Source organism: Physcomitrium patens, chromosome 26 (genome assembly GCF_059467195.1).
Source record: "Physcomitrium patens ecotype Gransden chromosome 26, ASM5946719v1, whole genome shotgun sequence".
Classification (NCBI taxonomy): Eukaryota; Viridiplantae; Streptophyta; class Bryopsida; order Funariales; family Funariaceae; genus Physcomitrium; species Physcomitrium patens.
In genome coordinates this window covers 5,951,988-5,978,672 of record NC_143435.1, presented here as the reverse complement: position 1 = coordinate 5,978,672, position 26,685 = coordinate 5,951,988, and the positions used below count along the sequence as shown (strand labels likewise).

General features: G+C 40.3%; 1 protein-coding gene and 2 long non-coding RNA genes across 7 annotated transcripts; all 3 read right to left on the bottom strand.

The window, feature by feature from the left end:
* Window positions 1-3,148: 3,148 nt before the first annotated feature.
* Window positions 3,149-8,060, bottom strand: LOC112277740 (uncharacterized). 4 transcript variants are annotated; one of them, XM_090248103.1, is made up of 9 exons: window positions 7,080-7,220; window positions 6,723-6,908; window positions 5,824-5,957; window positions 5,607-5,704; window positions 4,915-5,507; window positions 4,422-4,802; window positions 3,840-4,237; window positions 3,650-3,729; window positions 3,149-3,517 (listed from the first exon to the last, which is right to left on the bottom strand). In XM_090248103.1, coding segments are annotated over exons 2-6 (1,185 nt in total). In that variant the 5' UTR covers window positions 6,724-6,908; window positions 7,080-7,220; the 3' UTR covers window positions 3,149-3,517; window positions 3,650-3,729; window positions 3,840-4,237; window positions 4,422-4,443. The 4 variants fall into 4 exon arrangements, with proteins under 4 accessions (XP_090104229.1, XP_090104227.1, XP_073387629.1 ...); XM_090248101.1 differs by having other exon boundaries at window positions 6,723-8,060; XM_090248102.1 differs by lacking the exon at window positions 7,080-7,220 and having other exon boundaries at window positions 3,380-3,517; window positions 3,650-3,718; window positions 6,723-7,073.
* Window positions 8,061-11,704: 3,644 nt separating this feature from the next.
* Window positions 11,705-13,938, bottom strand: LOC112277759 (uncharacterized). Its single transcript, XR_012216817.2, has 5 exons — window positions 13,226-13,938; window positions 12,844-13,007; window positions 12,498-12,566; window positions 12,231-12,293; window positions 11,705-12,115 (listed from the first exon to the last, which is right to left on the bottom strand). It is a non-coding gene; the product is annotated as an uncharacterized LOC112277759 (long non-coding RNA).
* Window positions 13,939-16,137: 2,199 nt separating this feature from the next.
* LOC112277831 (uncharacterized) lies at window positions 16,138-18,143 on the bottom strand. Of its 2 annotated transcripts, XR_002968512.3 has the most exons (3): window positions 17,576-17,942; window positions 16,993-17,065; window positions 16,138-16,755 (listed from the first exon to the last, which is right to left on the bottom strand). It is a non-coding gene; the product is annotated as an uncharacterized LOC112277831 (long non-coding RNA). The 2 variants fall into 2 exon arrangements; XR_016501247.1 differs by having other exon boundaries at window positions 16,993-18,143.
* Between the last annotated feature and the right edge of the window lie 8,542 nt (window positions 18,144-26,685).

Below are 26,685 nucleotides of genomic sequence, written 5' to 3'. Positions count from 1 at the left end.
ATAAGTTGAACTGAAATTTAATATTGATTTTAAATAATTAAAATATATATTTTCTATTAAATAAAAATTATATTTTCTATTTTATTTTATTGTGAAAAGATTATGTATCAACCACAATTATAAGCCTAATGTTTTTTAAAAAATAATAAATAATAAAAAAAAACTCCTTTTATTAAATATATAAAATTTTAAAAATATGATAATATTAAAAAAAATTAGAAAATTATTAATTTTAATAAAATATAAGTTTTTAAAAAGTTTGACAATTATCAAAAAAATAAATAAAGAATAGATTTCTTCCAAGTTTGTTGTATATTTATACTACTTCAAATTAATCATTATATTTAGCTATTTTATTTAGGCAACTACTTTATTATTTTGATTTAATTTATTCTACTTAAAGATTTATTTTTTTAATTGGATTAGATACATCTAATCTATCATGAGTTCTTACCAAGATCTAAATTGTATATTTTCTAGAGCCTACTAGTTTGGATTCTTCTACTATCTAAATCCTATTGGTCCAAATCTAATGCCTAGTCAATCAAATTAGTTAACAAGATGCAATAGTATTAAATTTCTAAAATTTTAGATTGACTTCAATTCTAAGAATATATATATATATATATATATATATATATATTTTCTCCAAAATATTTGATTATAATATTCATATTTTAAAAGAAATAGTATTTGACATCAAGATTTATTAACTCATTCTCAAACCCATCATGTGCTTAGTTGCAATATAATTGCAATATATAACCACCAATCACCAAAAACTATAACTATTACTTAAACCAATATAATAATAGAAATAAATAAAACATCTAGATTAATACACACACACACATATATATATATATATATATAACAAAAAAATGATGCAACAATATCAAGTCCCATAATACTTTTAGGAGAGCTTACACTGGATGGGTTGTAAGGCTTCTCCAACTACAGTGTTATGACAGTATTAAAGAAATTCGTGGTTCCATGACGAATGAAAGCATAGGAACCTTCCATTTTGTATAGGAACCAGTTCTCACCCAGAAAAAAACACATCTTTTAAGGCTCCCTATTATTGCAAAGTGTCTGCCACGTGGAGGCAGGAGAGTCTTCAACGACAAGCTCCTGCAAACGAAATCAAGTCGGAGCTTCATTTCCTTATCCTTTATCAGATGCTTCGAAGTTCGTGCTGAGTTTGTTTGACCTTGGGAAACTCAGGATGATACTCAAGATGGAACTCGGGATCGAGCTCCACAGTTAGAAGCCACGTCCACGTGGATCGTACACGTGTCAAATTTTGCTTTGTAGCCCATGCCATCTAAGGTGGCCATCTTCAAGAAAAACAGGCTCACAATTAGTTGGGAGTTGACACCTTTATTGGAATGTTATGAAATGTTAAACCTAGAATGGGCTGAATTTGAAGTTGTTTCACCCTCCCAGTGTGCACCCCAGCAACAAGAACAAGAGGGACATGGGGAGACTCAGTGGTCTCTTTTCCCAGCATAAGAAGACCAAGCAAGCAAATTTTGACCATTAGAAGAGCCAGCTTTGGATTTTGAATTGACGTCATGTTTTTGAATCCCAAGTGAATGTTTACTTCTTTGAGGCCTTTTTGTGGAAAACTAAGAACTTCAATCTACAAATCGATATGTTTTATAATGATCTGAATACTTGTTGTATAGTTAGCCCCAACAATACTAAGCACCCTCTTCTTCATGAGGAGGTTGCTATTTATGGTTGGTTCTGCCTCCAGCACTACTGCTTTTCTTTTTTCAATTTTGGATTTTCATTTCACTTTCTGGATTTTCTTCCTGTTCCAACTCTACTTTTTCCCAAAATTACACAAAGATATTTTTCTAAAATATTTACCGATTCTCGAATTAATTTACACACAAATTGCACATTCGTAGTGCTCTAACGCCAGCATAACTTTATAATCTTGACATGATTGTTTTTTTACATCACCCCCTTCTCTCTATATATTGACTGTAGCACTTCTTATTTGCACCGAAGAACAAAACAGCAAGAAAAACTGGGATATAAACCTATGGAACAATGATTTTACTGCAACCCTTTCAGAACACCACACCCAGTGCATCAGTTTACCTCAATATGACACTAGTTGTTGCCGTTATAACAGATCATGATGGCGCTGGTGGTGGTTGAATCTAAAGATTGTCCACACAAATTCATGGCTGGGGGCAAGATTGTGCGTAATCACGCAGGGATTATGAGTCCATCGTCGTCGGGTGCATCTCGTGTCAAGCAGGATTCTCGCCTCGGAAGCCACGGCTTCCGAGGCGAGAGGCGGCACCAGAGCTCGGCCTAGATCCTCGCTGCTCCCATTATGCCTTCGCCGCGCAACACCCCGGCGTCAATTCCTACGCGCTGCGAGCCTCGGAAGCCCCGCCCACTCCACTGCAGGGAGGGCTCCCCTGCACACACCTCTCCAGCCTCACGGATCCGCGGTAGCCTTGCACATATCGAGAGAGTGGGGACCTGTCGCCTTGGAGATCTCGTCTTGTCTAGAGACGGTGAGCACCCCGGTTGACTTGGTCCCTGCATGTCTCCAAAGTGTTGTCGCGCAGCGTTGAACCGCACTCGTGGGTTTCGAGGGGGCTGCAGGTGCAGATCCAACCACGCGCCGCCACTGCTCTTCCCTGTCCGAGTTTGTAACGGCCCTGCGGCTGACGCGTGTAACCACGTCATTTCTTCCTTTCTTTGTTGTGCGATGTTGCTTTGGGAATTGGGAATGTTCACACCCAATCAACGAGAATCTCACTTTCGGGGCATTCTGGTGTGTTGGTGGGTGCGTGAAAAGTCAAACAAGATTGTGCTGGTTCTTGTGAACGAGATGGCTTGACTACAGAATAGAGATTTAATGAGGAGCATTGCTTACAACTCAGTTATCAAGAAAGTGTGTGTAGCTTCAACGTACATTGCTGCCATGGAGATTCTGCATTGCTGAAAAAACTTGACAACACGTAACGTGTTATGAATGTCTGTGTGAATCCGTAACAGTTCACAACTCGGCCATATGGTGTATCTTCCTGCTCATGGTTGGGAAATTCTAATCTCAAGTTAAAAGCCGTGACTTTCAGTAATCTATCTTGTGTTTTGTTCTGTTCTTTACAATGAGGTGTTAGGATCTAAACATGGACTGCTCCGATTTGTGATGATATTTCCAATACATCAATGTAAGTGACAAAAAAGTGCATCTAGGATCTCATTCCTTAGTCTCCTTGACAGCAGATTTAATCCTGCCTGGATAACCCGTTTCTTCGATCACCTTGATGTCACTGCATGTCAGCTCGACTGCCTACTACTTAAAAAGATCGTATCGCTAATCAATTGTACAACTGAAGGTGTTGAAAACACATCCAGGACCTGTTGATTGTTCAAGGTGTTGTTGCGCACCATCCTTCCAACATAGGTGTAAGACTTCACAAGCTGCATTTCCGAACATGACTGGAAATCCTTCAAGTCCGAAGCATCTTTTAGCTAAATTAATCTGCGCAAAACGAGTAGATGGTATTCAATGCCATTGCAGCTAATGACTTGATGGAATTGTCGGATATGATCTCATTTACTTCTCATCTAAGCCAGCTCCCTGAATTCTACAGATCAGTGCTAAGTAGCTCACTAGATAGTAGTCGCTTTTTGAGCTCGATTGCCTAGGACCAGTCTTGAACCCTAATTCATGCTGCGCGGCCTGTTCATGCACTTTACATAACAGAACTCGTGTTGTGAGCAGGCGTCAAGTCATGCAGCATTAGACAGTATTTGATGCATCTACCAAGTGACTCATCAACGCATTATTCATGAATAGTTACCTGAAATGAATGCTTCAATTTTGGAGGTAGTGTGCTTCGCCAACTCCAGCCGAAGGTGTCTTTTTCTTTTCTTTTTTTCAGTATGTGAAAGACGGGTAGTGCCCTTCGGAGATCCACACAGACTCCAGCACTGTAGCTCGCCAGATCTAGAAACAAATCCAAGACCTGTCCGGCCATGAAATGACGTGCTATTCCATGATGCAGAGAACTCAAAGCAGGAGGGAGCTGCGACTAGCAGTTCTGCAGCCAGATGGTTATTTGTGATCGAACCGTTGAGAGGTATTTTTGACTGTGAGCTGCAAGGCTAGATTCACCGTCTCGTCCTTGGAACTGATGGAAACTGCTCTTACTGGGTCCCCAGAAAAAATATAAAGAAAACATTTAAACAACATTTTTTCCTGCCAAAACAACATCATTTTTCACTCACCGTCAGCATATATTCCCATCGGTTCAAACCATCGCCAAAGTATCTAATCAGCGAGAGAGATCAAGATAGAGGAGAAAAAGAAGAAGAAGAAGAAGAAGAAGAAGAAGGTGAAGAAAAAACCGCGAGGATTGATTGAAGAAGGTAGAAATATTTACCTACAAGTGCTGGAAAAAGCAGCTAGTCAGAATCTACCATGTCACTGTAGTTGAGACCTGATGACACAGAGACTCTGCGTCGCACTGCAGTGCGCAAGTTGCTCATGGAGCTGTTGGAAGAGGACACAACACTACCGGTCCCATGCCGTGACCGCAATTTCATGGCTCGGCAATCTGCCCAATGCATGAGGGGCCAGTGCATGTCCATACTGATCTTCTCTGCTCGGAAATGTTTCCGACCATTGTTGAAGGACGCTTGGGTTCGCAGCTGAGCAGTGAGTGTATGCCGGCCCATCTTGCTCTGGCCAAATTCAGGGGCTACATTTATTTGCCCGATCCAACTGTTGCTCATTATTTGCTGGTGGTGAACTCTTTGTGGCCCTGCACATACGACTCTGTGAGGTCAATTCAAATGCTAAGATGCGAAATATGAGCCATTAAACACCAACACTCCAAGAGATCGGTGCTGCTGTAAAGGATTCATGGAATGCACCTCTAGCTGTAGATGGCCTTTGCTCAAACCGAAACTCGGATCTAGGAGTTAAGGGTCCCTGCTGCTCAAGATCGGACACATTGATGCGGTCATCTTCATTCAACCACTTCCGAACAGCTGGTTTGCGTAAAGGGTTGTTCTTGTTTAATCCATTTTCGCCATCATGAAATGGCCCGCGGAGTAGGTTATACAGATTCGGAGGCTGTTTGGGTACACCCAACTCCATAGATGTGCGAGCCAAGAGCTGCGAGATATCCGGGCAAGACGGTCGCTCGATGGATTCGTCAGTACTGGGTGCGGACAGAGGATCAGTAACCTCTTGGAAGCTGAATTCATCACAGCTTGAATCTCCGCCAAGCTCGAAAGATGTGGACGACATAGACCACCCGCCGCGGTGAGAGCCATTCAAGCCCATCGATGCCTTGGATTGGTGTCCAGCTTGTGATGATCCCTTAGGTGTGGTGGGCGCCATGGGGGGAAGCTTACTGCTCGTTGCGTACGAGCGAATGGTCTCTGCCCCTCCGCTGCTGCGAATCCGGGAAACCAAACAAGACAGGTTGTCGACGAAGTATTTTTTGTCTTTCTTCATGTGCCTAAAGCAGGGTCGTACAAACAATGTCAGACACTGCGCGAAACATGTTTCCTCCATGGTATGAAAAGAAAGCTTTAGAACGAAACAGTCTGCAGCTTACTTGTCCAGAACCACGTGATAAGCGCCTATTGATTTTGCTTCGTCGATGGCGATCACTTTAGGATTGTTTCCAGCCTTCACGTCCACCTCTAGCTTCACCTGCACGTTGAAGACTTGAAATTTGAGAGATCTTGCATAACAAGATCGATGAAGTAGGAGTCTGGGAAATTGTGATGCTCTGTAGTGAGAAGGTAAAGTCACAAGAGTGAGTTTCATACCCCTGCTCTCTGACACCAATCTTTAATGTGAGCCGTTCTCCAGATGGCCTCCTTCTTCGTGGCGATCTCAAACTGGAGCTCCATGATATTGGGACTATTCCAGGTTGACTGATCCACCCGTATCATGAATCCCACTGATACATAACGAGATTGCGGTTAAGTTAAACACCCAACTTCATCAGAGCCGACACCTTGAAAACTACCGACCTATTTTTGACTCTCGCACAGACAAGAGTATTATCGCACCTTACGTCAGAGCATAAGATTGTGTTACGATCTTATTTGTTTGTTCATTTATTTATTTATTATCTGCTGCTGCGTCCTCTGAGCTGGAGAACTTCAACATTCCCCACGTCCAAAGCGTAGACGTTTCAGGCCCTCATGCAGAACCCGTAGGAATAAATTGAAGCAGCTTGAAATACTCGCTACGCCACCCTAAGTGAAATTGCATCTGTATCACTAATTTCGTACTTGAGCTCTTTGAATTGGGCTTTCTCTCAAGACTAGACACATTAATGCTTAATTTTAGGTTTTTATACTAGACTGCTACATTATGAAGGTAGGCGACTCACACACGAGCAGCTTACGGAAATTCACACTGCACTTTGAGACACGCCATTAACAATGTATGAAAGGCATCCTCGTTCGCCTACAAAATTCGCGAGTGGTCCCTGGTGGTTGGCCTATTAGTTCCTCATCTGCTCAGGAAGCGTCAGTCTACTACCAACCAGACTTTAACACTGAGATCGTGGGTACTCCGCAGAACTGAGGATGGAATCCGGCTATGGTTGACCGCATCAAAAAGCACGCTTGACCGGTAGATAGAAGACATAAAGAAATGAGAAATCACTAGTTCACAGCCCGCAAATCGCAACACTTGGAGGTCAAAGAGAACTTACTGGCATTGGAAACGTGAGTGATGATTCCCAGTAATTTGAGTTTGTCTCCTTTCCGAACGACGTTAGCAAGAGCCCAGTACAGAGCCGCTGGAGCGACGCCCTTGTTAACATCCAAGACCACGAGTACAGATCCCTGGTGAACTCCAATGGGCCTCGGAGCCGAGGGTTCCCCGATGTTCCTGTGTCCTACGCTTTGCAAACTAATCAGATTCTCCATGGCCACACTGGACTGTCTACACTAGGGAAGAGATATGATGGTCCGCGAGTGCAATTGTATAGAAGAAGTTCTACAACATAGCGACCCTATCGCTGCGTAATTGGGGAAGTCCAGGTATAATGCTCTGAACCCTCTCGTACCTCAGCGGCAACAGCGTGAACATGGTACTTTGTTGGTGTCGAAATTGTGAGTTCGCGTATACCGGATATCTTTGATGAACACACTCTAACAAAGTTCCCCCATTGTGCATGCAACCCGAAGTGAACACGATCACAACACCCGGAACAGTGCCAGCACCTATTAGTCGACTAAGGTGGCAAGCAAGGTGAAGCGTCGCAAAGGTACAGAACCCTCCCGGGCAGGCTTCCCTGCTCAACGCAATAAAAAATGATTGTTTAGGAAATAGATCTTCTTCCCAATGCATATCAATTGATCAAAGTTTGAAGAAACTGATCAAAGTCGCATCCGGCATTATTACAGGAGCGCGTGCATGACTCGCAGCGCCTTCAAGTCATCCTAATCCGCATTAAACACATGCATTACTCGTTGTGCGGTGGGTGGAATTATGGAAGCAGCAACGTCAAGATGACACGTCCGCCTTGTACTTCGATCAAGAAGCTGTATAGTGTAAGCAGTTCCTGGGTTCAAAGAGAAGAAAAATAAAGAAAAACTACGGCAAAGTTCGTGGGCGACCTCTAAGCAACACAACCCACCTTGGCTGAGACAAAAGCTCATGAAGACGAATTCAGCTAGAAAGATAACCAGAAGCAGCAAAGTGGTTTAGGGCCGTCTTAGACTTTGCCAAAAGGACAGGTGAGCGATAAAAGAGCTGTCATGTGACGATCCACAGCGACTCGGCTGAAGGAGGAATGCTGGAGCCCATCATGGCCTCCTACCTGAGTTTAAACCAAATCTAGTCCCAATCCCTGGAAGCTGGAATCCTCCTAGAATATTGGTTCCACTACAGAAGCTATTCTGTGGCGCATTTCTATTCATGTGCAAAACCGTAACAACTGCTCCTACGCCCTCCCAAATATCTCCCACCACTAGCTCCCACGTATGTGTAACCGCCTATACAGGTTCACATACAAGGCTACCGAAGATTCTACGAGAGCTGGTATTCAGTCACGATTCGAGTGCAGGAGCCTGTTTAGTTTCAGAAGCCTTCACGATGCTACCAGACACTCCGGTACCGTCCCCGGTGTACAGGACCCACCGTGCATCCCATTCACACATGCAGGTTATTATTATCTGCAGGAGGAGAAAAGGACGGGGCGTATGAGGATCGTTGTGCGGGGAATGGCCTTCGATGGCGCGGCGAGCGAGTGGTGTGGTGGGGTGTTCTCCGGGGATTTTGCTGTGTAGTAGGGGAAACTACTGGCCGCCGCGCGACCTCGGCCTCGCACTGGACCGAATCTTTTCATCTCTGGGCTTGGAGAACTAACTACCCACACCCATCGCAATACGTAGACTTCAAACTTGGAATAGCCTTCCCCCTTTCCAAGACTTTCCACCATTGGATTCCGGAACTGATCTCAAGGCAGCGTGGCATCCGTGACGATCCCGCACCGGTGGCAGAAACACACTCATCGGATTGGCAGCTCGCAGTCGCGTCCCAACACGACTTGAAGATCTGTATGGAAAATTGAAGAACTCTTCTTCTACGCTTGTGATCAACCTGCTTCTGCTTGTCTTCTGTTCTAGCAAAACACTCGTTGTTGTTGTTGTTTTTGTTATCTACTCCATGGAAACGTCGATGGAATCAGTTCCACATCGTTGATTGATGTTCGTTTCATCGGTCGAGAAAATCCTCTCGACTGCCATGGAATTTGAGCTTGCTTTGCGCGATAATGTTGCTGAATCTGTAGGAATAATATGTGAACAGGTAGCTCCGACTATTAGGAAAGGGTGCTTTGATTTGGTGGAAACTTGATGTCTGAGCTGATGATATTGTATTACTTATGGTTCAGAATCACCTTAAATTGTCAAAGGTGGAAGGTCACGCAAAGAATGTCCAATAGCGGCAAAAGTTGGCGATTCAGATCCCATTTATTAAAGCTCAACCAGGATTGACGAGTCCTTGCATAATATTTGCCCATAGCATAGGGTCTGCCAATGCAGCGCCAAAATATATATATATATATATATATATATTTAGTGATTCAGCCATGATTGTTATTTTACTTTGTATGTTCCTCAAACCAAAGCATGGACATGTTCTTTATGAGATTGAAACAATGATTTGTGTGTTCATAGAAAAGTATTGAATGTCGAGAATTATAACTTAATTATTCGTGGATAAAAACAGAGTTGCATAAAAACTGTTGATAACATCTTAAATATACACAAGTACTTAGGATTGATGCAGATAAATAGCTTCAAATAAATCACAGCAATTAATGTTTGAAGTCTTATCTTATATAACTGTGTGTATGTTTTTTTATTTATTTAAGAGAATAAATATATGACACATTAAGACATTTGCAAATAAAACTTGATTGAATTAAATAATCTTTAGGCATGTTTTAATTCCGTCTTACATTCTGTTGTTACTTTCTTAGATAATCTTTATAATATTTAAATTTCATTTTTGTACTTTAAATTTGTACAATTATTTTAGACGTTATCTAAAAAAAGATTTTATAAAATAAAAAGTAGAAACTCATACAATAATTTTACTTATATGTTCTAGAAAATAAACAACAATATTGACCGCAACATCTAATATGGTCACATTCTAATACAGTGCATCCTCAATTATATATATTTCTATCTGACAACTTCTTTGTAATCTATATCATTATACGACGTGAGAGCTAATTTATAAACACGCCTAAAATTTTAATATAATTACAAAATTAAAATTAAAATTATACTTTGCCCACACCCCAACATTGCACTAAATTTCATACCATCCCAATGCTAAGCTGCAGTTCAGTCGTCGTCGTCGACGTAACTTTCGTTCATCTTCATCTCGTTTTCTCGTCGTCGTCGACGTAACTTTCGTTCATCTTCATCTCGTTTTCTCGTCGTCGTCGACGTAACTTTCGTTCATCTTCATCTCGTTTTCTCGTCGTCGTCGACGTAACTTTCGTTCATCTTCATCTCGTTTTCTCGTCGTCGTCGTAACTTCCGTTCATCTTCATCTCGTTTTCTCGTCGTCGTCGTAACTTCCGTTCATCTTCATCTCGTTTTCTCGTCGTCGTTGTAAAGTTCGTTCGTCGTCGTCAATACTATTCCCACTCCCCAGTGATCGGCATGCTGGGGTCCCAAAAAAGACGAGGAAAATGATACTGGATCAAGTAAACTCGCTTGTGCCAGTGATTCCCTGTGTGATTGAAGGATTTTTTCAACAGCGGCGTGAGAGAGGAAAGAAGATGGCGAGATCATCTGGTTTTGGGTAACTCGTTGTCATCGTTTTCCACAAGTGGATCGTGGAACGAGAAGATTTGCGGTAGTGGATCAGCTTAATAAAATTCATGTTTAAATTTAAGTTTCTTCAACAAAACCGTATATAGGTGTGTTTCTGTGTATATATATATATATATATATATCTGTGAGATAGTGATATTACAGTGCTCTTCATGGACTAGTCTACAAGGAGAGGCTGCATGGGTTTCGACGGGCAGTTTTGTTCCCACGAACACGGATAGGTCACAATGCTTTGACAACCAGTGATCTACAAGAATCAAAGTACTTGTAAAGATTGGACAACTTTCGATGAGTTGCAAATATAACTAATAAGCATCACTAATCGAATCGTTACCAAAGTACAGCACAAGCATGATCAAGTACAAACTACGAACTCGAAGCATTGCGACACCTATCATAATGAACTTGACACATGTTACAGGAACCTGTTACAAATCAATGAACTACCCTGATACAAATCAATGACTCTAATATAAACATTTGGGAAAGGAAAAAGAAAGAGAACTCTGTCGGTCAACCTCAACTAATGAAGAGTCGTAGAAGGATGAATGGCCAACCATACCACTACTAAACACTAATGACCACTAAGTTTGTTTCACAAATGTTGTATATAAGGCTCTGTTTGGAAGCTTACAGATTATCTCTAAATAAGAAGTGAAAGGTCTTTTAGATATCTTCTATATGATATTGGAGTGAACCTGAGCCTTGATGGGAGGCCAAGCAAGCAAGTTCGTTCTCGTCTTCTATAGGATTGTTCAAATGTAGGTGTAGCCACTAGAGAGAGAACTGCGAGGAGGTCTTATGATAAGTTCAGTAGCAGTAATAGCCGTTCCGTGAGGAAACTTAGTCATTCTGTAAGGGAACATGGTACAGAGGAGGGACTTATTAATAGGGGAGACTAACAAACTAAAAGGACTCAACAATTACCTCGTGTGGAAATTGAAAATGCCAGTAATCTTCCAGAGTGAAAACTTATGGGAGGTAGTAGAAAATACGATCTCCCCCGTTGCCTTCCTTGTATTCCTACATAGTGGTCGTCATGTAACTGAATAGCAACTAAATGACTTGAAAAACACCGCCTGTAGAGCCATCACGATGTCATTCAAAGACTATCTAATTGATACAGTTGCTGAACATAAGGATCCCACTGCAGCTTGGGTGACGTTGAGAGCGCTCTACCAAATCGGCAACTCCTCCATGATTCTACTTACTACGAATCAACTTAGTCAGATGAAGCTGCCCGAAGGAGGTGAAATGGATGAATACTTGAACAAGGCAAGAGAACTCAAAAACCGCATGGCCATCCTTGGCAAATAGTTGCCTGATCAAACTCTAATGCAAGCGATATTAAATGAATTATCCAGGGCATATGAATACATCATCCTGACCATTACTCATGGTGCAACATTTTCAACCTTCGACATGATGAGTGTGATCCTCCTGACTGAGCATCACCGACCAAAATACCGCAACCAACATCTACAAGATGAGGAGGCTCTATCAGTCCATTTTTGCAAGGGAGCCAGAATCACTTCGAATAGAGGAAGGGGCTCGCTTGAGTACAACCAAAGTCAACCACTACATGGATTTCAATAAAGAGGAAGATCATCCAACAGTGGTAAGTACTTCGAACCCAAACACCGAGCTAAGCATATCTGCTATGTGTGTGGTAAGGAAGGGTACTCTGCTCGGGATTGCTGCAACTGCCAAGGCTTAAAGGAACCCCGCGTCTAATCTGCAAACTCTGTCGAAAGTCACAACAAACATGTGAAAACTCTGAAAGTAATAACAAAGAGGAAGTGCTGGAAGTTGCCCTCACCGAACTACAAGACTCCTTGGATAAAAATAAATACATGTACCTGGATTTTGGCGACACACGACAAGTCACTGGATCTAGGAATAGCTTGAACACAGTTAAGAATCTGAGCAGTAAGAGAAATATTGTCATCAATATAGGTGGAAAGAATCATAGAATCGAAGGAGTAGGAGATCGCCATCTGTACACAAACGAAGGGAAAATAAAACTAAACGATGTTCTCTATATTCCGTCTCTGAAATGTAACCTCATGTTGGTAAGTACACTTGTAGTCATGGGAAATATGTCAAAAGGAGAGTGAACAAATTACCAGAAATAGATTTGATCAGGATTGTTTGTCATGAGTGCCTAGCTGGATGTTAAAGAAGAAAGAGCTTCCCTACCAAGTGTTCATGGGCAAAACAAATATTAGAGCTAGTACATTCCAATGTCACAGGTCCACTCCCAAAACCCTCCTTAAGCGCATCCACATTTGTTGTGATATTCACCAATGACTATTCAAGAAAAAACTGGATGTATTTTTTGACAGCCAAAGTCAAGTATTTGACACATTCAAAAAATTCAGAAGCAAAATAGAAATTGAAACAGGCAAAAAATTGTAAGTACTCAGAACTGATAGGGGAGGGGAATTCCTCTCAACGGAATTCAACACTTACTGTGATCATTATGGCATACGATGACAATTCATGCAACCTTGCACTTTGCAGCAGAACAAGAGAGTAGAGCGACGGAATCAAAGCTTAGTGGAAAAGACAAGGAGCATGGTGTTTGAAGGCAGCATCCCGAGCTTCCTCCAGGTGGAAGCCATGAATATATCCAACTACCTCATAAATCATGGCCCCAAAAATGAAAATTAAGGCATCACCTTGGAGCAATTATACATGAAACACAAACCATGAATCGATCACTTCCGCATCTTCAGAGGCATATGTTATGTGTTAGTACCTAAAGAAGAGAGAGACAAGCTCCACAGTAAAACCCAAGCATGCCTACTTGTGGGATATGATAAGTGTACTAAGGCATATAGACTTTACAAACCTGAGCGCAAGAAAATACTTGTCTCGCAGGACGTTGTATTTGACGAGAGCTGCGTTGGCTACCACCAACTTACATTATGATCACCGACCTCTGAACACCACTCTTCTTTTGCAGCAACTCAATCCAGTGATGGACTTGTAGTCGCGACCACCATGGACCATGCCGAGACAATTGCTTTCATTGACGACATTGAAGCTAGTCGACATGATCATGACTTGCCCACCAAAAATTCACATCAACGGCCAAGCACCCCTCAGACCACAGCAACAGACCAACAAAAGAGCTTCTCATCCCATTAATCTGATCAAGACTCCATTCTAGAAAAATGCTACTCCACGCGAGAGTGTTGACCTTCCATTCAACTAAAAGATCACCTGGTCCTCTCTGTTGAACTCAACGTCATTGAGGACCCTATAACCTATACCAAAGCTGTTTATAGTGCGGACTGGGGAGTTGCGATTCAAGAAAAGATCGATGCCAGCTAAAAGAATGCAACATGGAAAGTAACTAAGCTTCCGGAAGGCAAGAAGCTAATTTCAGCGAAATGACTTTTCAAAACATAACGCGACGCATAAGGGCAAATCAACAAGCACAAGACGCAGCTATTTACGCGCGGCTTTGAACAAAGAGAGGGAGTCAACTTCTACAAGACATTTGCTCCCACGGTCCGTTGGAGCATCATACGCACTACCATCACCCTTGTCGCGTGAAAGAGGTAGACACTACATCAATATGACGTGAAGACGGCCTTTCTAAATGGCACAATTGAAGAAGAGGTCTACATAACCATTTCGGATGGGTTTTGGAAATCACACCTCGAAGGCAAAGTTGCAAAATTAGAAAGGGTTCTATATGGCCTACGCCAAGCACCGCATGCTTGGAACAGCCAAATCGATAACTATCTTACAAAAAATCTCTCTGAAAAAAGAAACTTCTAACTTGAACTTGTATTTTTCCATTGTCAATGGATGGTACACAGTAATCCTCATTTATGTAGACGACTTAATCGTAACATGTGACAATCATAAACGAATCAACCACCTAGTCGAGCAATTGCAGAGGGATTTTTATCTTATTTTTATTTATTTATTTTATAATTATTATTATTATTATTATTTTATCTTATGTTAATTTCTATTTAATTAAAATTCATCCATTAACAACTTTCAACCCTAAATAACAACTCATCCACAAATGACATTTCATACTTGAATAATAAATCATCTCCAAAATTCATCCATACTTAACAACTCATCCGTGATCAATATTCATCCAAATCTTTATTTTTTTATTATTTTTTATTATTTTTTAAATCCTAACTTCTTCCTTCTAAGCCTAATTTTCTATGGCAAATTTTTATCACCTTGCCGTGTGATGGCTTCGGAGAGGTATGACTGCCAATCTAATTCAGCGTAGAAGCCAAGAGTTGAACTGTAGAGCAATGTATTCCTCCTCCCTGGATTACTTTTCGCCAAGCAAGGACTTCCCCTCCAGCCGTGTAGCTCGACTTGCTTGCAATCCCGAGTCGACAGCCTCAATTTTTTCTTAGCATTCTGATCTCACCATCCAGACCTTACCGTGCTGAAAGTTTGAGCTCGATCTACGTCCGAATTCTTGAGATAGAACCGTCCCACGTTCCCTTGCTTGGTGCTTTCAATGTAACGATGCTTCGTAAGCAAGAACGTCGAATTCACCGTCGATGGGCCATATGCTAACTCTGTTGAACTTGCTTGTAATTCCAATGATCCACTAGGATGGCGAGAATAGGAATGTCTCGAATTCAAACTCCGGCAATGGAAGTGGATCAACAACAAAAATATATATATTTATATATATATATATATATCAACTGTCACTTGTCTTGACTTGTAGCACGCAGAGGGTACACGAACCACCCAGAGCTCCAATTCCACTACTACAATTTTGATCGTTTCTCCAATTAATTAATGTGGACTAATTGGGCAACAGGAACTAATCACATATGGGAATTTGAACAATCACAATATTCACAAACACTTTAGCTACAACTAATAAGCATTGATACACTTGATTTTAGTTGGATGGTAGGGGCATTGGGTTTTTCTATTGATTCTAGACAAGTCCGGAATCTAAGCAACTCTGCATCCACCACCACAACCTATAATACAAGCCCTATCACCTAGCACCTCCGTTGTTGAAACCTCTCAAGAACCATGCAAGGAAGGATGTCACAACAGTTCTCCACCCTTCAATGCGCTCTTAGTTGGCTTCGTTTGGGCTACAGCAACATCAAGAAGGTTTGTCGACGAGGGATCAAGCCAAGGAGGAACCAACTAAATTTTGACGGTTCCACCGAAGTTGACGTCAACGTAGTTGAAAGCCAGATGCAACGAAATCAAGAATTGCTGCAGAACAAAGCCGTTGCATGCCAGCTTCAAACGAGGGAGAAGAAGAACAAACCAAGAATGATAACTACACTAAAGGAATGGAGCGACATCCAAGAATGGAATAAGAATTGTATACAGCCGATACTACCACCAACGTGAAAGAGTCGTAGTACCATAGGTAAAAATAACAATGGCAACAACACCGCACTTTCACGACTTTCAGCCGCAATATAAAATCAGTTACTCGCATGTCGCTGAAGTCTAATACCACAAACCATCCTCTCCCCATCTTCTTCGTTTTTTCTTTTTGTTTCCTCTCTTTTTCTTTTGCTTGTTCTTTCTTTTCCTTTCTTCTTCTCTTCTATTCCTCCTCTTTCTTTACTTTTCTTCTTCATCTTTTCTTTTTCTTTATCTTCCTCCTGCTATATATGTATGTATGTATGTATGTATGTATTTTACTTCTTTGACCTTGCTTCTAATTTTTACTTAATGTTTATCTATTATATATATATATATATATATATATAGAGAGAGAGAGAGAGAGTATTAATGAATAAACTTTTCTTTTCCTTTTGATACAAAGGCTACTTTTTTATCTTTCATCTAACATTAGCTAAGTAAATAACATATTTTTTGTAGAATTTTTCTTACTAAACTTTATCCTGGGTTGTACGTCTGCTATTGGCAATGTATTCTCTAATCCTCCTAAAAATTCTACTACTAACTAACAAAATCTGTGATTTTAAATACAATAAGTATGATTTTAAACACTAAGTACCGAAGTGAGTCAAACCACTATAGCTCTTTCTACGACTAAGATAGAATACCACATGCGCATTGAAGCTGCCCGTGATATAGTCCACTTGCGGAGACTACTGAAATTTCATCAAACATCGCCAACAACACTGAAAAGTGATAATTAGTGCTGCATCAAACTCGTGAGAAATCCAGTCTTTCAAATTTACCTCAACAACTATCATTTGACCAATGGCACTAGTTCCACACATCATCCTCTATGAACCATTCATTGCTGCTTAATCTCTCTGGCTGCTTGGATTGATAAGAGAATAACCCAAAAATCGACGTCCTCAAAATAGTCACAAGATTCTTGAGTGCTCGTAAGCAAATCCCAACGACTCGGATATGCAGTGAGCTGTAGTCGCCCTAAAATCGGTTTCATCATTAGAAATATTAGCGCCGGGTTCGAACGAAGCATCAAGAAGAGCCCTCAAGCAATAGAGGACAACATCACACACTCTCCAAACAGTGCTTGCAAGATATCAAATACCAAATAACATAGCCTCCCATTGCAACAATCAAAAGCAAAGGCTAAGTAATCGTAGCTTGTTTCATCCAGTCAACTCAAATGAAGGAACAAAAATTTTAGGGTTAGGAAATTACAGCAGTAAGATGCTCTACACATTGACAAAGGTCCTGCAAGGATTTAACAGTCAATCCCGTTGTTCAAGACATCCTGTACAGAGGTGAGAATGCGTTCGAGAAGAAGTGTTAGAAATCAGCAAACTACCCTTTCCGACTCTAATACAGTCATTCGTGAAAGGAAAAAGAAAAAGAACTCTGTGAATCAACCCCAACTAATGAACAATCGTACAAGGATGAATGGCCAATTATATCACCACTGAACAGTAATGACCACTACTTTGTTTCACAAAAGTTGTATATAAGCCTTTGTTCAAAAGCTTACAGACTATCTCTGAATAAGAAGTGACAGGTCTTTTGGATATCTTTTACAGAACCAACTCATCACAAGTCCGCAAAAGTGAGATTACTTGCTCAGAGAGCTCAGCACCACACTCCGAGGCCATGAACGTTGCCCTAAATCCGAAACTCCCCCCACTCATCGTTGCGAATCTATGGAATCAAAGTCAGCATGAACCCTCTCCAAAAACCAGTGAGAAATGTGCTCCTCGGCGGCCGAATTTGGCAGGCGAGCTCGGACGGCCAACTGGCTGTTTAAACTTACCGATGCTGGAATAAGAGCGAAAAAGATCCCTCTAATTCCAGAGTGCGTCAAGCTTTTCTCTACCACCTCCCGTGTTGCACCCGAGGCTCGCATTCCGCCTGTGAGGTTCCATTCCGAGAAAACCCATTAACTCCAGGAGGAGACAAAACTACTTTAGCCCTTGAGCTGGTGGTGGTAGTTGTTTTCAGCTACTCCAGTGCAGCAGAGATTCGTCAGCCAACACGGGACTGTTAAAAAAGCGGTGGAGCTGGACGAGTATCGTCGGCCAGTAGGAGACGACGAGAGCTGGGTGCGTTATGAGTGCTGGCCAGGGCTTCGTCCAGCTTGGACACCATTCGCCGTGATCTGCTGATCTGTTTGTGCTCTTCTTTCTAAAGCCATGGATGTCCTGCACCGTCTGTGTCGTTGTGTGCCTGGGCTCGTGCGTCTACGTATACAAGCTCAATTGTGTCGGTTGCAGTTGTGATCGTTGCTGGGATAAGGGACGTGCTAATTTTCTACTGAAAAAGCCACGGATTGCCGAAGATTCAAACCCCTTCATGCACCTCTCCATTAGTCAAATCTGCTATCTGAGTGTGCGCATGTATGAATGTATATATCCATTAGTTTCTGATATATACGGAAGAAGGAAGAAGGAAGAATGGATTCCTTGTAAAAACAAAAAAACAAAAACAAAACAGACACACACAAGTCTTTTTATGCTTTTTTCTTTTTTCTTTTTTAATTTTTCCTTTTTCACTTTTAAGTCAAGGTATACTAGATACATTGATTAGTAAGGATTAAATACAAGGCATTCTAGGATCTAAGACCTAAACAATTGGGCAATTGGGCAATCTAAGAAGAATTATCTCTACTACTCAATTGTAAGTTTTCAAGAATTAGTATCATAACTAATGTATATAATAATGCTTTAGTAGAGAAATTAAGGATTTGTTAATATAATTTTCACATGTTTAGTGTCTATCATTGTCTAAAGTCTATTCCAATTTTGGATCAAGGATTCATCATTGTCTACTTATCTATATAATTTTTTGTTTATTTTATTATTTGGGTTTTTTTTTATCTTAGATATCTTTGAAATAAGAAAACATTGATTGAACATATAAGAAATATTTTCATAGCTAAAATATATTAATAGAGTTCCACATAAAACTTGTATGAAATATACTTGAAGGATGACTCTAACATAAGATATTAATTGGCATTCTTAATAAAATGTTCTTATTGTGATTGTATTTTTTATTTTTTATTTTTTAAAGTTTTTTCCTTCTATTACATATATATATATATATATATATATATATATATACTACACAAAAATTTATATATAATTTAATATTTCAAAAATTCTTCAATTTTTTTCATTCAACACATCTAAATAATGATAAAAAGAAAAGAATAATAATAATAATAAAATACAAAATAAAATATATATTTATATTATAAAAAAATAAATATTTTTATCATATATATAATTATATTTTAAAAATGGTTGTTGCTAATGACATTATCCTAAAAGATGGCAATTAAGTGAGCGCTTGTACTAATGATCACCCATACGTGCTTGTTTTGCCACCATTTCTCCAATATGATGCCAAAATAAGTTGACCTTAAGAAGAACAAATATACTTAAGATAATAGTAATAGTGAGGATGTAGATGAAGTAGATGATGTTGAGCTGGTACACAATAAACTAGCCAAAGAAGAGAGAAAGACCTAGAAGAAAATAGAAATAGAAGAAGAAGGTTGATGTGAAGGAATAGATACCAACATTCAAATATGCAATGCATTGTAATAGTTTTAATTATGGGCTTTCAAAAAGAAGATTCTTGTTGAAGAAAAAAATTTTAAGGAATCTTATTACCCATTGTAGTACTTGCAAGTTTCATAATATAGTGAGCTATGACATAAAAAATAATAATTTTTTAACATCACATAGATGGTTCCACTTCCATCTTCTATAAGATGCAGTCTATTTGATTATTGAAGTAAATGTACTAATAGATATAACAAAAAACATCCAAAGGTAAATGTCTTAAAGACTTACAAAATTTTGACCACAATCGAGAGATCACAAATAGATTTTCTTTGAAGAAATGCTAGAAAAAATATACTAGTTTGGTGTAATCAATCAATTAAATTAATTGGTGAAGTTTCGTGAAATTCATCATACTTTATAATACAATTAATTGATTGTCAACTACAACTACACATTCAATATCTTATGACAGCATCTTCCATCAAACACCCATAAATCCACCCTACATGCCCTTCCCACTTAGTCTTATCTTTGACATTGCTAGAGATTATAATAATGTCTTCTATAATTGTGGATGCATCCAAGGACTTTCAAAAAATAGTCAAAGCACTTTTTGAGCAAATATTTTATACTTCAAGATCTACAAAGGAAGGAGGGATTGCAACTTTGGAACTAGGAAATTAAAATTGATACAACAAATGATGCAAAATCCTCAAATCACTTTGATAACATCATAGCATTAAGTTCTTTATCTTCATTAGCCATTGTAATTGTATCATACAACGCATTGTTGACCTCTACTTCCTATCTTGGAGTAACTCTCATTTTCTTCTTTTATCTCTTGAGCAACATCATATTATGTAAAGTCTTGCTTGAGAATGCACTAGACACTTGGCTGTAGAAGGTAAAAGAAATTTTCAACAACAAGTCCTAACAACTCTAATAGAATGTCACGGACACAGAATACAGACTTGATATCTACCAAGAAGTTCAAGAAGAACTGGCAAGAACTAGATTAATCAGATGAATACAAGAACAACACCAGAGAGATGAGCTAGAGCTCCAAAAGATGTGTTGTCAAGACTGAAGAACTCTTCAGCCTCAATTCTAATATATACTCCTATTTAGGAAGCTTCTCAAGCAACTTCTACTAACTAGGAAGCTTCTAGAAGGTTCCAGAGACTTGCTTCTAAAAGGTTCTAGAAACTTATCTCTAGAAGGTTCTAAGGACTATGTCCCTAACATCTTCTACCAACTAAGAAGCTTCTAGAAGGTTCTAGAAACTTGTCTCTAGAAGGTTCTAAGGACTATGTCCCTAACATCACCCCCTCCTTTAGCTTCGAGGTCTCTGAGAAGCAATATTGTTGTCAATCAGTACCAACGCAAGAAAATGAAGATTTGTCGCATAACGTCTGCTATGAACTCCAACTGTTGTTCACGAGGTAAGTAGTTCAATGGCCCTTGAAGCCAATGGTAGTGGCCCACTCCTTCAACTTCTGACCAAGCATGAACTTCTGTGTCTTCATTGTGAAATTGTCCTGCAAATATGCCTTCTAGCTGACCATTGTAAGCAGGCTCGGACTCAAATACAATCACCAGTGATTAGTTACTTGGTATCCTCCGTCGTCATCGTGGTGTAGGTGGTTCTTCATTTCGGGGTCGCCTTCGTGAACTAGTTGGTTGAGATAATTTGATTGGCATAGTATCTATCTCTTAGCTATCCATATCAGAAGACCAAACTATGGCTACTGAAAAAATTCTATTTTATCTTGGAGAAAATAACTACATCAACTACGAATTTTGGTGGTGTTCTCTCCCTTTCTTATATTCTTGGGTGAGCAAGCTTCAGAAAGAAGCTATTGTTGAATCGGCTTAGGTTTATGAGGATATTGTTGATGAAACTCCTGTACCTTTTGCGGCGCATTGGTGAGATTTTCAGTTGGCTCCCACGTTCGCTCATTAATGTCGTAGCTGCACCAATGAACAAGATACTCCAACTTGCCCCACCTTCGCCAAGAATCCAGCACCTTTTCAACCTCGTATTCCTCGTGGTTCTCGATCTCAATACTAGGTGGCGGACATTGCACTCTTCCAAGAAAAGATGACTCTCGATAAGGCTCCAACAAAGAAACATGAAAGACTAGATGTACTTTCATAGAAGCCGGTAATTCCAAACGATACGCCACTGGATTGATTTGCTTTTGGATGATAAATGGTCCCAATCTTCGATAGTCCAACTTATCACATGATCGCTTGGTCTTGATATTCTGTCGAAGAAGCCATGCTTTATCTCCAATTTTGAAAGTAGGTGTTTGATTTCGAAATCTATCTGCAGACGCCTTGTAGGATTCTTGAGCGGATTGTAATTGAAGCTTCAACGTATTTTGAAGCTCTGATAGTTGTTTCGCAAATCCTTCAGTTGTTGGATTGTTATTTGTTGATGGACTCAATAAATCAAGCTTCAGATGATATCCATAGTTGGAAAAGAATGGTGTGTATTGAGTCGACGCATGGAGGGTGTTGTTATATGCAAACACGGCTAGCGACAGATATGTGGTCCAATCGTCTTGCTGATAGTTGATGCTGCATCGTAAGTATTGTTCTAAGACTTAGTTCACCCGTTCCGTTTGGCCGTCAATTTGAGGATGAAAAGCCGAAGAAAGCTTGATATCCACCTTCAGTATCTCAAAGAGAGATCTCCAAAACTTTGATACGAACTGGGTTCCTCGATCTGATACGATATCATCTGGTAGTCTATGATATCGATACACATTATCAAGAAAGAGCCTTGCTGTGACTTTACTAGACAATGTCTTCTTGCAAGGGACAAAGTGTGCCATTTTTGTAAGCCGATCTACCATGACAAAGATGCTGTCAAATGAGTTCGATGATGGCAGGTCCGTGATGAAGTCCATGGAAATTGAAGACCATGGTCGACGTGGAATCGGCAATGGCTGTAGGGGTCCATAAGGGTGATGCCGAGGATTCTTGGATCTTAAACAAATGTCGCAGGAGAGGACAAAATCTTTCACATCCTTCCACCTTTGGGGCCACCAAAAATCTTGAGAAATAAGCTCCAAGGTCTTCTTGAATCCAAAATGTTCCGCAGTTAGAAAATCGTGGCGAGATTGAAGAACTCGGAGTCGTGCTGGTCCTTTTGGGATATATAACCGCTCTTCAAAGTATAAAAGATCTCCCTCCACCTTGAACTTGTCGTCATTGGCACACTGCTTAATATCAATGACTACTAAATCTTCAATGGTTACGGCACGTACCTGATTCAGGAAGTCAACATCAATTGGCATAATAGTAGCGCAAAGCTAAAATTACACTAGCTTCAACAATGTCGTACATTGTTGATCAAACGCTGCTTCTCCAACCTTTGGTACAAGATACGATCTCCTCGATAAGGCATCATATAATCCTCGCTGCTTTCCAGGTCGATAAGTGATAATAAAATCAAACTTAGATAGCAACATACTCCATCGAGCTTGACATCGATTTAGAACTCGAGCCGACATATAATACTCCAAATTCTTGTGATCTATGTATACGATCACCGGATGTGCAGCTCCTTTAAGAAAGTAACGCCATTCTTGGAAAGAATCTAGTATAGCAAGAAGTTCCTTATCGTGGATCTCATAATTGATTTCAGCAACAGAGAACTTTCGAGAATAAAATGCAACCGGATGGAGCTTCTTGTCATCTCCCATTTGTGAAAGTACAGCTCCTAAAGCAAAATCCAAAGCATCAGTTTCTAAATAAAAGGCCTTTGTAAAGTCTGGATGTACCAAGATCGGAGCCGTAGTAAATGCAGTCTTCAGGTCTTGAAACGCCTTCTCTGCTAGAGGTCCCCATTCCAGCTTATCCTTGCATGTCAACCGAGTGAGAGCAGCAGCAACTTGAGAGTAATTTTTGATAAAGATCCGATAGAAGTTAGCAAAACGAAGAAAGCATTGTACGTCTCTAACCGTCTTCGGAACCTCCCAAGATACGATTGCTTCCACCTTCTTGGGGTCCATCTTCAAGCCTTCCGTAGTCGCAACGAACCCTAGAAACTCCATCTCTATTTGGTGAAATAAATACTTCTCCAACTTGGCATATAGTCCTCGCTCGCGTAGTTTCTCCAATATCAAACGAATGTGTTTTTCATGCTCTTCCTCTTTTTTGGAGAATATCAAAATATCATCTAAATAGATGACAAAAAAATCATCACGATGCTCTCGGAAAATATCATTCATCATTTGTTGAAAGACCGCTGGAGCATTGATAAGACCAAAAGGCATGACATTATACTCAAAATGACCATACCTTGTACGGAACGCTGTCTTCCACTCATCTCCTTCCTTGATTTGTACGAGGTTGTAAGCTCCCCTTAGATAAATTTTTGTAAAGATCCTTACATGTCCAAGTTTTTCTAAGAGACCAAAAATCAAGGGTAACGGATAACGATTCTTCGTTGTTACCTTGTTGAGGCCTTGATAGTCCACGCACATCCGCAACGAGCCATCTTTCTTCTTCACAAATAAGATGGGTGCTCCAGTTGACAATTTTGAATGACGGATGAAGTTCTTGGCTAGATTCTCGTCGATGTACTTCCGCAACTCCGCCAACTCCATCTGCGATAGATTGTAGATTGGGCCAAAAGGCGGTTGTGCTCCTTTCTACAAGTCTATGGCGCAATCGTATGGTCTGTGTTCCGGTAGCATGTCGGCATTTTTCTTTTGAAACACGTCTTTAAAATCCTTATATTGCTCAGGTATACTTGCTGTCGAGATCTTCACCCCGGTAGTTGGAGCCGCATAAATGACAAACGGTGTGCCTCCCTTGGACAATCTTATAAACACTCTTGCTCCAATAAATAAGGATTTCTCTATTCGGGGTTTTCTATTAGGCTTGCTCTTGGGTGGTTTTGTGGGAAAGGTCATCTTCCGCTGTTGTGTTGTAACACGAGTATATAGTGAAAATAAAAAAAAAGGGGAATTTTATTAATATTCAGTTATCTCGAATATTGGGAGCATCGACTAACTCCAGTACAAATACTGAGTGGTAAGGTTCAGTCACTCCGTTACAGTCAGCCGGGGCATACTGAAATGCTCCGTTCGATTCCAATAACGGGAGTCAGCAGGAAGAGAAGGACCAATTCACACGACGGGTTCGAGGAGCCAATTGGATCCAATTTCGATAATCTAATCCGGGTCCTCTTATCCAATATGAGACTTGAATTGGCCGGTCAACCCAATGCAGTCTAATTACAGGGAATCCAGGTCTTACTACGGGTCTTAGCCAATCTGACGCGAGGACCAATTTGACCCAATTACGGGAACATCCAAGTTACTACAGGCATCTTTCCCAATATAGGACCTGAATTGGTCGGGCGACTCAATGTGGTCCCGATTACGGGGTTCGATTCTGTTTCAGGCTGTCCTGTTCTCTGTGCCGTTTCAGGGAACGTTGTTTTCGGTAAATAGATTTCTTAAAGGTAAAAACGGAGGAGAAAGCTTGACGACGAGAGCCAATTTCGGATCCAAGGTTGAGGTGGGAGCCAATTCCGGATCTAAGACGGAAGATTGAGGAAATTCAGAGGATAAGGTTAGGGGGGAATCGGGGGGGGAGCAGAGTTTTCAAGCTTTTGCAAGGTTATCAGTTCGGTTTTCATTGGAGGTTTTTGAAGATCAAGGGAATTGGAGAGAAGAGCTTCATGCTTCGGGTCGGGGAAGGAAAGGCATAGAATTTGGATTTTTCTTCTTCGTAGAGTTTTGGGAAGACTGAGGCAATCGCTGCTGAAGTCAGTGTTATAATGGTGAATCGGGATTTTTAAATGCAAGTGGGTTTGAATACTCTTGATTGTTTTGTAAAATGGAGTTACGTCTGTGATTGAAGGATTAAAGGGGTGTCTATAGGATTGAGTATGCGGAGTGAATGAAATTTATTGGGTTAATCTAACAAGACAGTCAGTGGATACAAGATCGTAAGTACAAAGGGGTATTGAAGATTAACAGTTTGGGTTGTTCGGGGTTCTCTGTAACGTCTAGAGACCTATCGGCTGGGGCAAAAAAAAAAAAAAGACTTCGACAAGCAGTCGAAGAGCATCCGTATAGATTTACGGTACATTGTTGCAGTCGTTTATATTCCAGCAGTCAAAAACTGATAGACTGCTTGACTATCGGTGAATCTCCATACTACCTTCTAAAGTCAGACGCCCGGCACGTTCTCGAGCAAGAAAGCACGTAATACGATATAAGTGGTGAACCCGACGTGAAAGCTTCAGGTGGAAGGTATTGGATTTCGGTTGATTTTATCTTTATTTTTATGGAAAACGAAAATAAAAATTTTGAAGGATTTTTGGGAGGAGTTTCTGGTGGAGAGTCTTCTAAAGGACAAGGTATGCACATGGATCCGTCTATTGCTAGTTTGTTTCAAGCCTTCTCATTGTCAATGCAGCAACAACAAAGCAATGATCGAAAGGAAGCTTTGGCAACCAAAGCATTGCAAGCAGTGGTCAATAAAATTGATCAATTTGATGGGAGGAATGTTTCAAGGTATTTAAGATGTTAGGTTCGTGAAATGGAATTAAATCGGGTTTCTGAGAAAAAAATGGTTGCACTATTTGGACTTGCCACGATACCGGAGATAAGGGATCACATTACATCGATTACGGATCGTTGTGGGAATTCATGGGCGGATTTTTCACATGCATTGAAAGACAAATATTTCTTGGAAGATGCTGATCGCCTTACTAAGAAGCTGTTTCTGGGATGGATTGAACGGCCCAATAAGAATTTGCAAGCAACAGAGCTACTAAGGGAATTTGAGAGGCAGTACTCTCAATTATCGAAGGTAGAAAAATTGACATTGGAGCCGAACAAAGTTGATCTATTTCTTCAAGCTGCTGATGGAGAATTGCAAGGGAAATTAGAACTCCTTCTTGAAGACAAAGAAGAAGATGAAGGATTGACAACGAAGTGGAAGAACGTTGAAGATGCAGTGGGGTTGCTTACAAAAAAAGAAAGGAGGAAGGATAGGAGCAATATTCCGAAAACAGTACAAGCATCCAAAGCTCTAGTACGTACAACACCACCGACAATGCCTACAGTTCAACCTTCGACATCCTTGTCAAAGAAAGCAGATATGGGTATGGAAGAAATTATACGAGGAATGCGAGATCTTCAAATCAAATTGGCAAGACTTGAAGAGAATACTTCTATAAACAATTCGAAGAATGTTTCAAAACAAGGATATGTACAAAGATGCATTTGGTGTGATGATGCTTCACACACTAGAAAAGATTGCAATGAATTTAATAATATGATACGACAGGGAATTATTTGCTGGAAAGATGGAAAGATAG

Bases quoted from the DNA above. Each gene is read 5' to 3' on its own strand.
- LOC112277740 (XM_090248101.1), bottom strand. From the start codon at position 6,939: ATGGAGAATCTGATTAGTTTGCAAAGCGTAGGACACAGGAACATCGGG. The intron at 5,958-6,722 runs GTAAGTTCTCTT...GTTATGTATCAG, and splicing joins CACTCACGTTTCCAATGCCA to TGGGATTCATGATACGGGTG. The intron at 4,803-4,914 runs GTGCATTCCATG...TCGTATGTGCAG, and splicing joins AAGGCCATCTACAGCTAGAG to GGCCACAAAGAGTTCACCAC.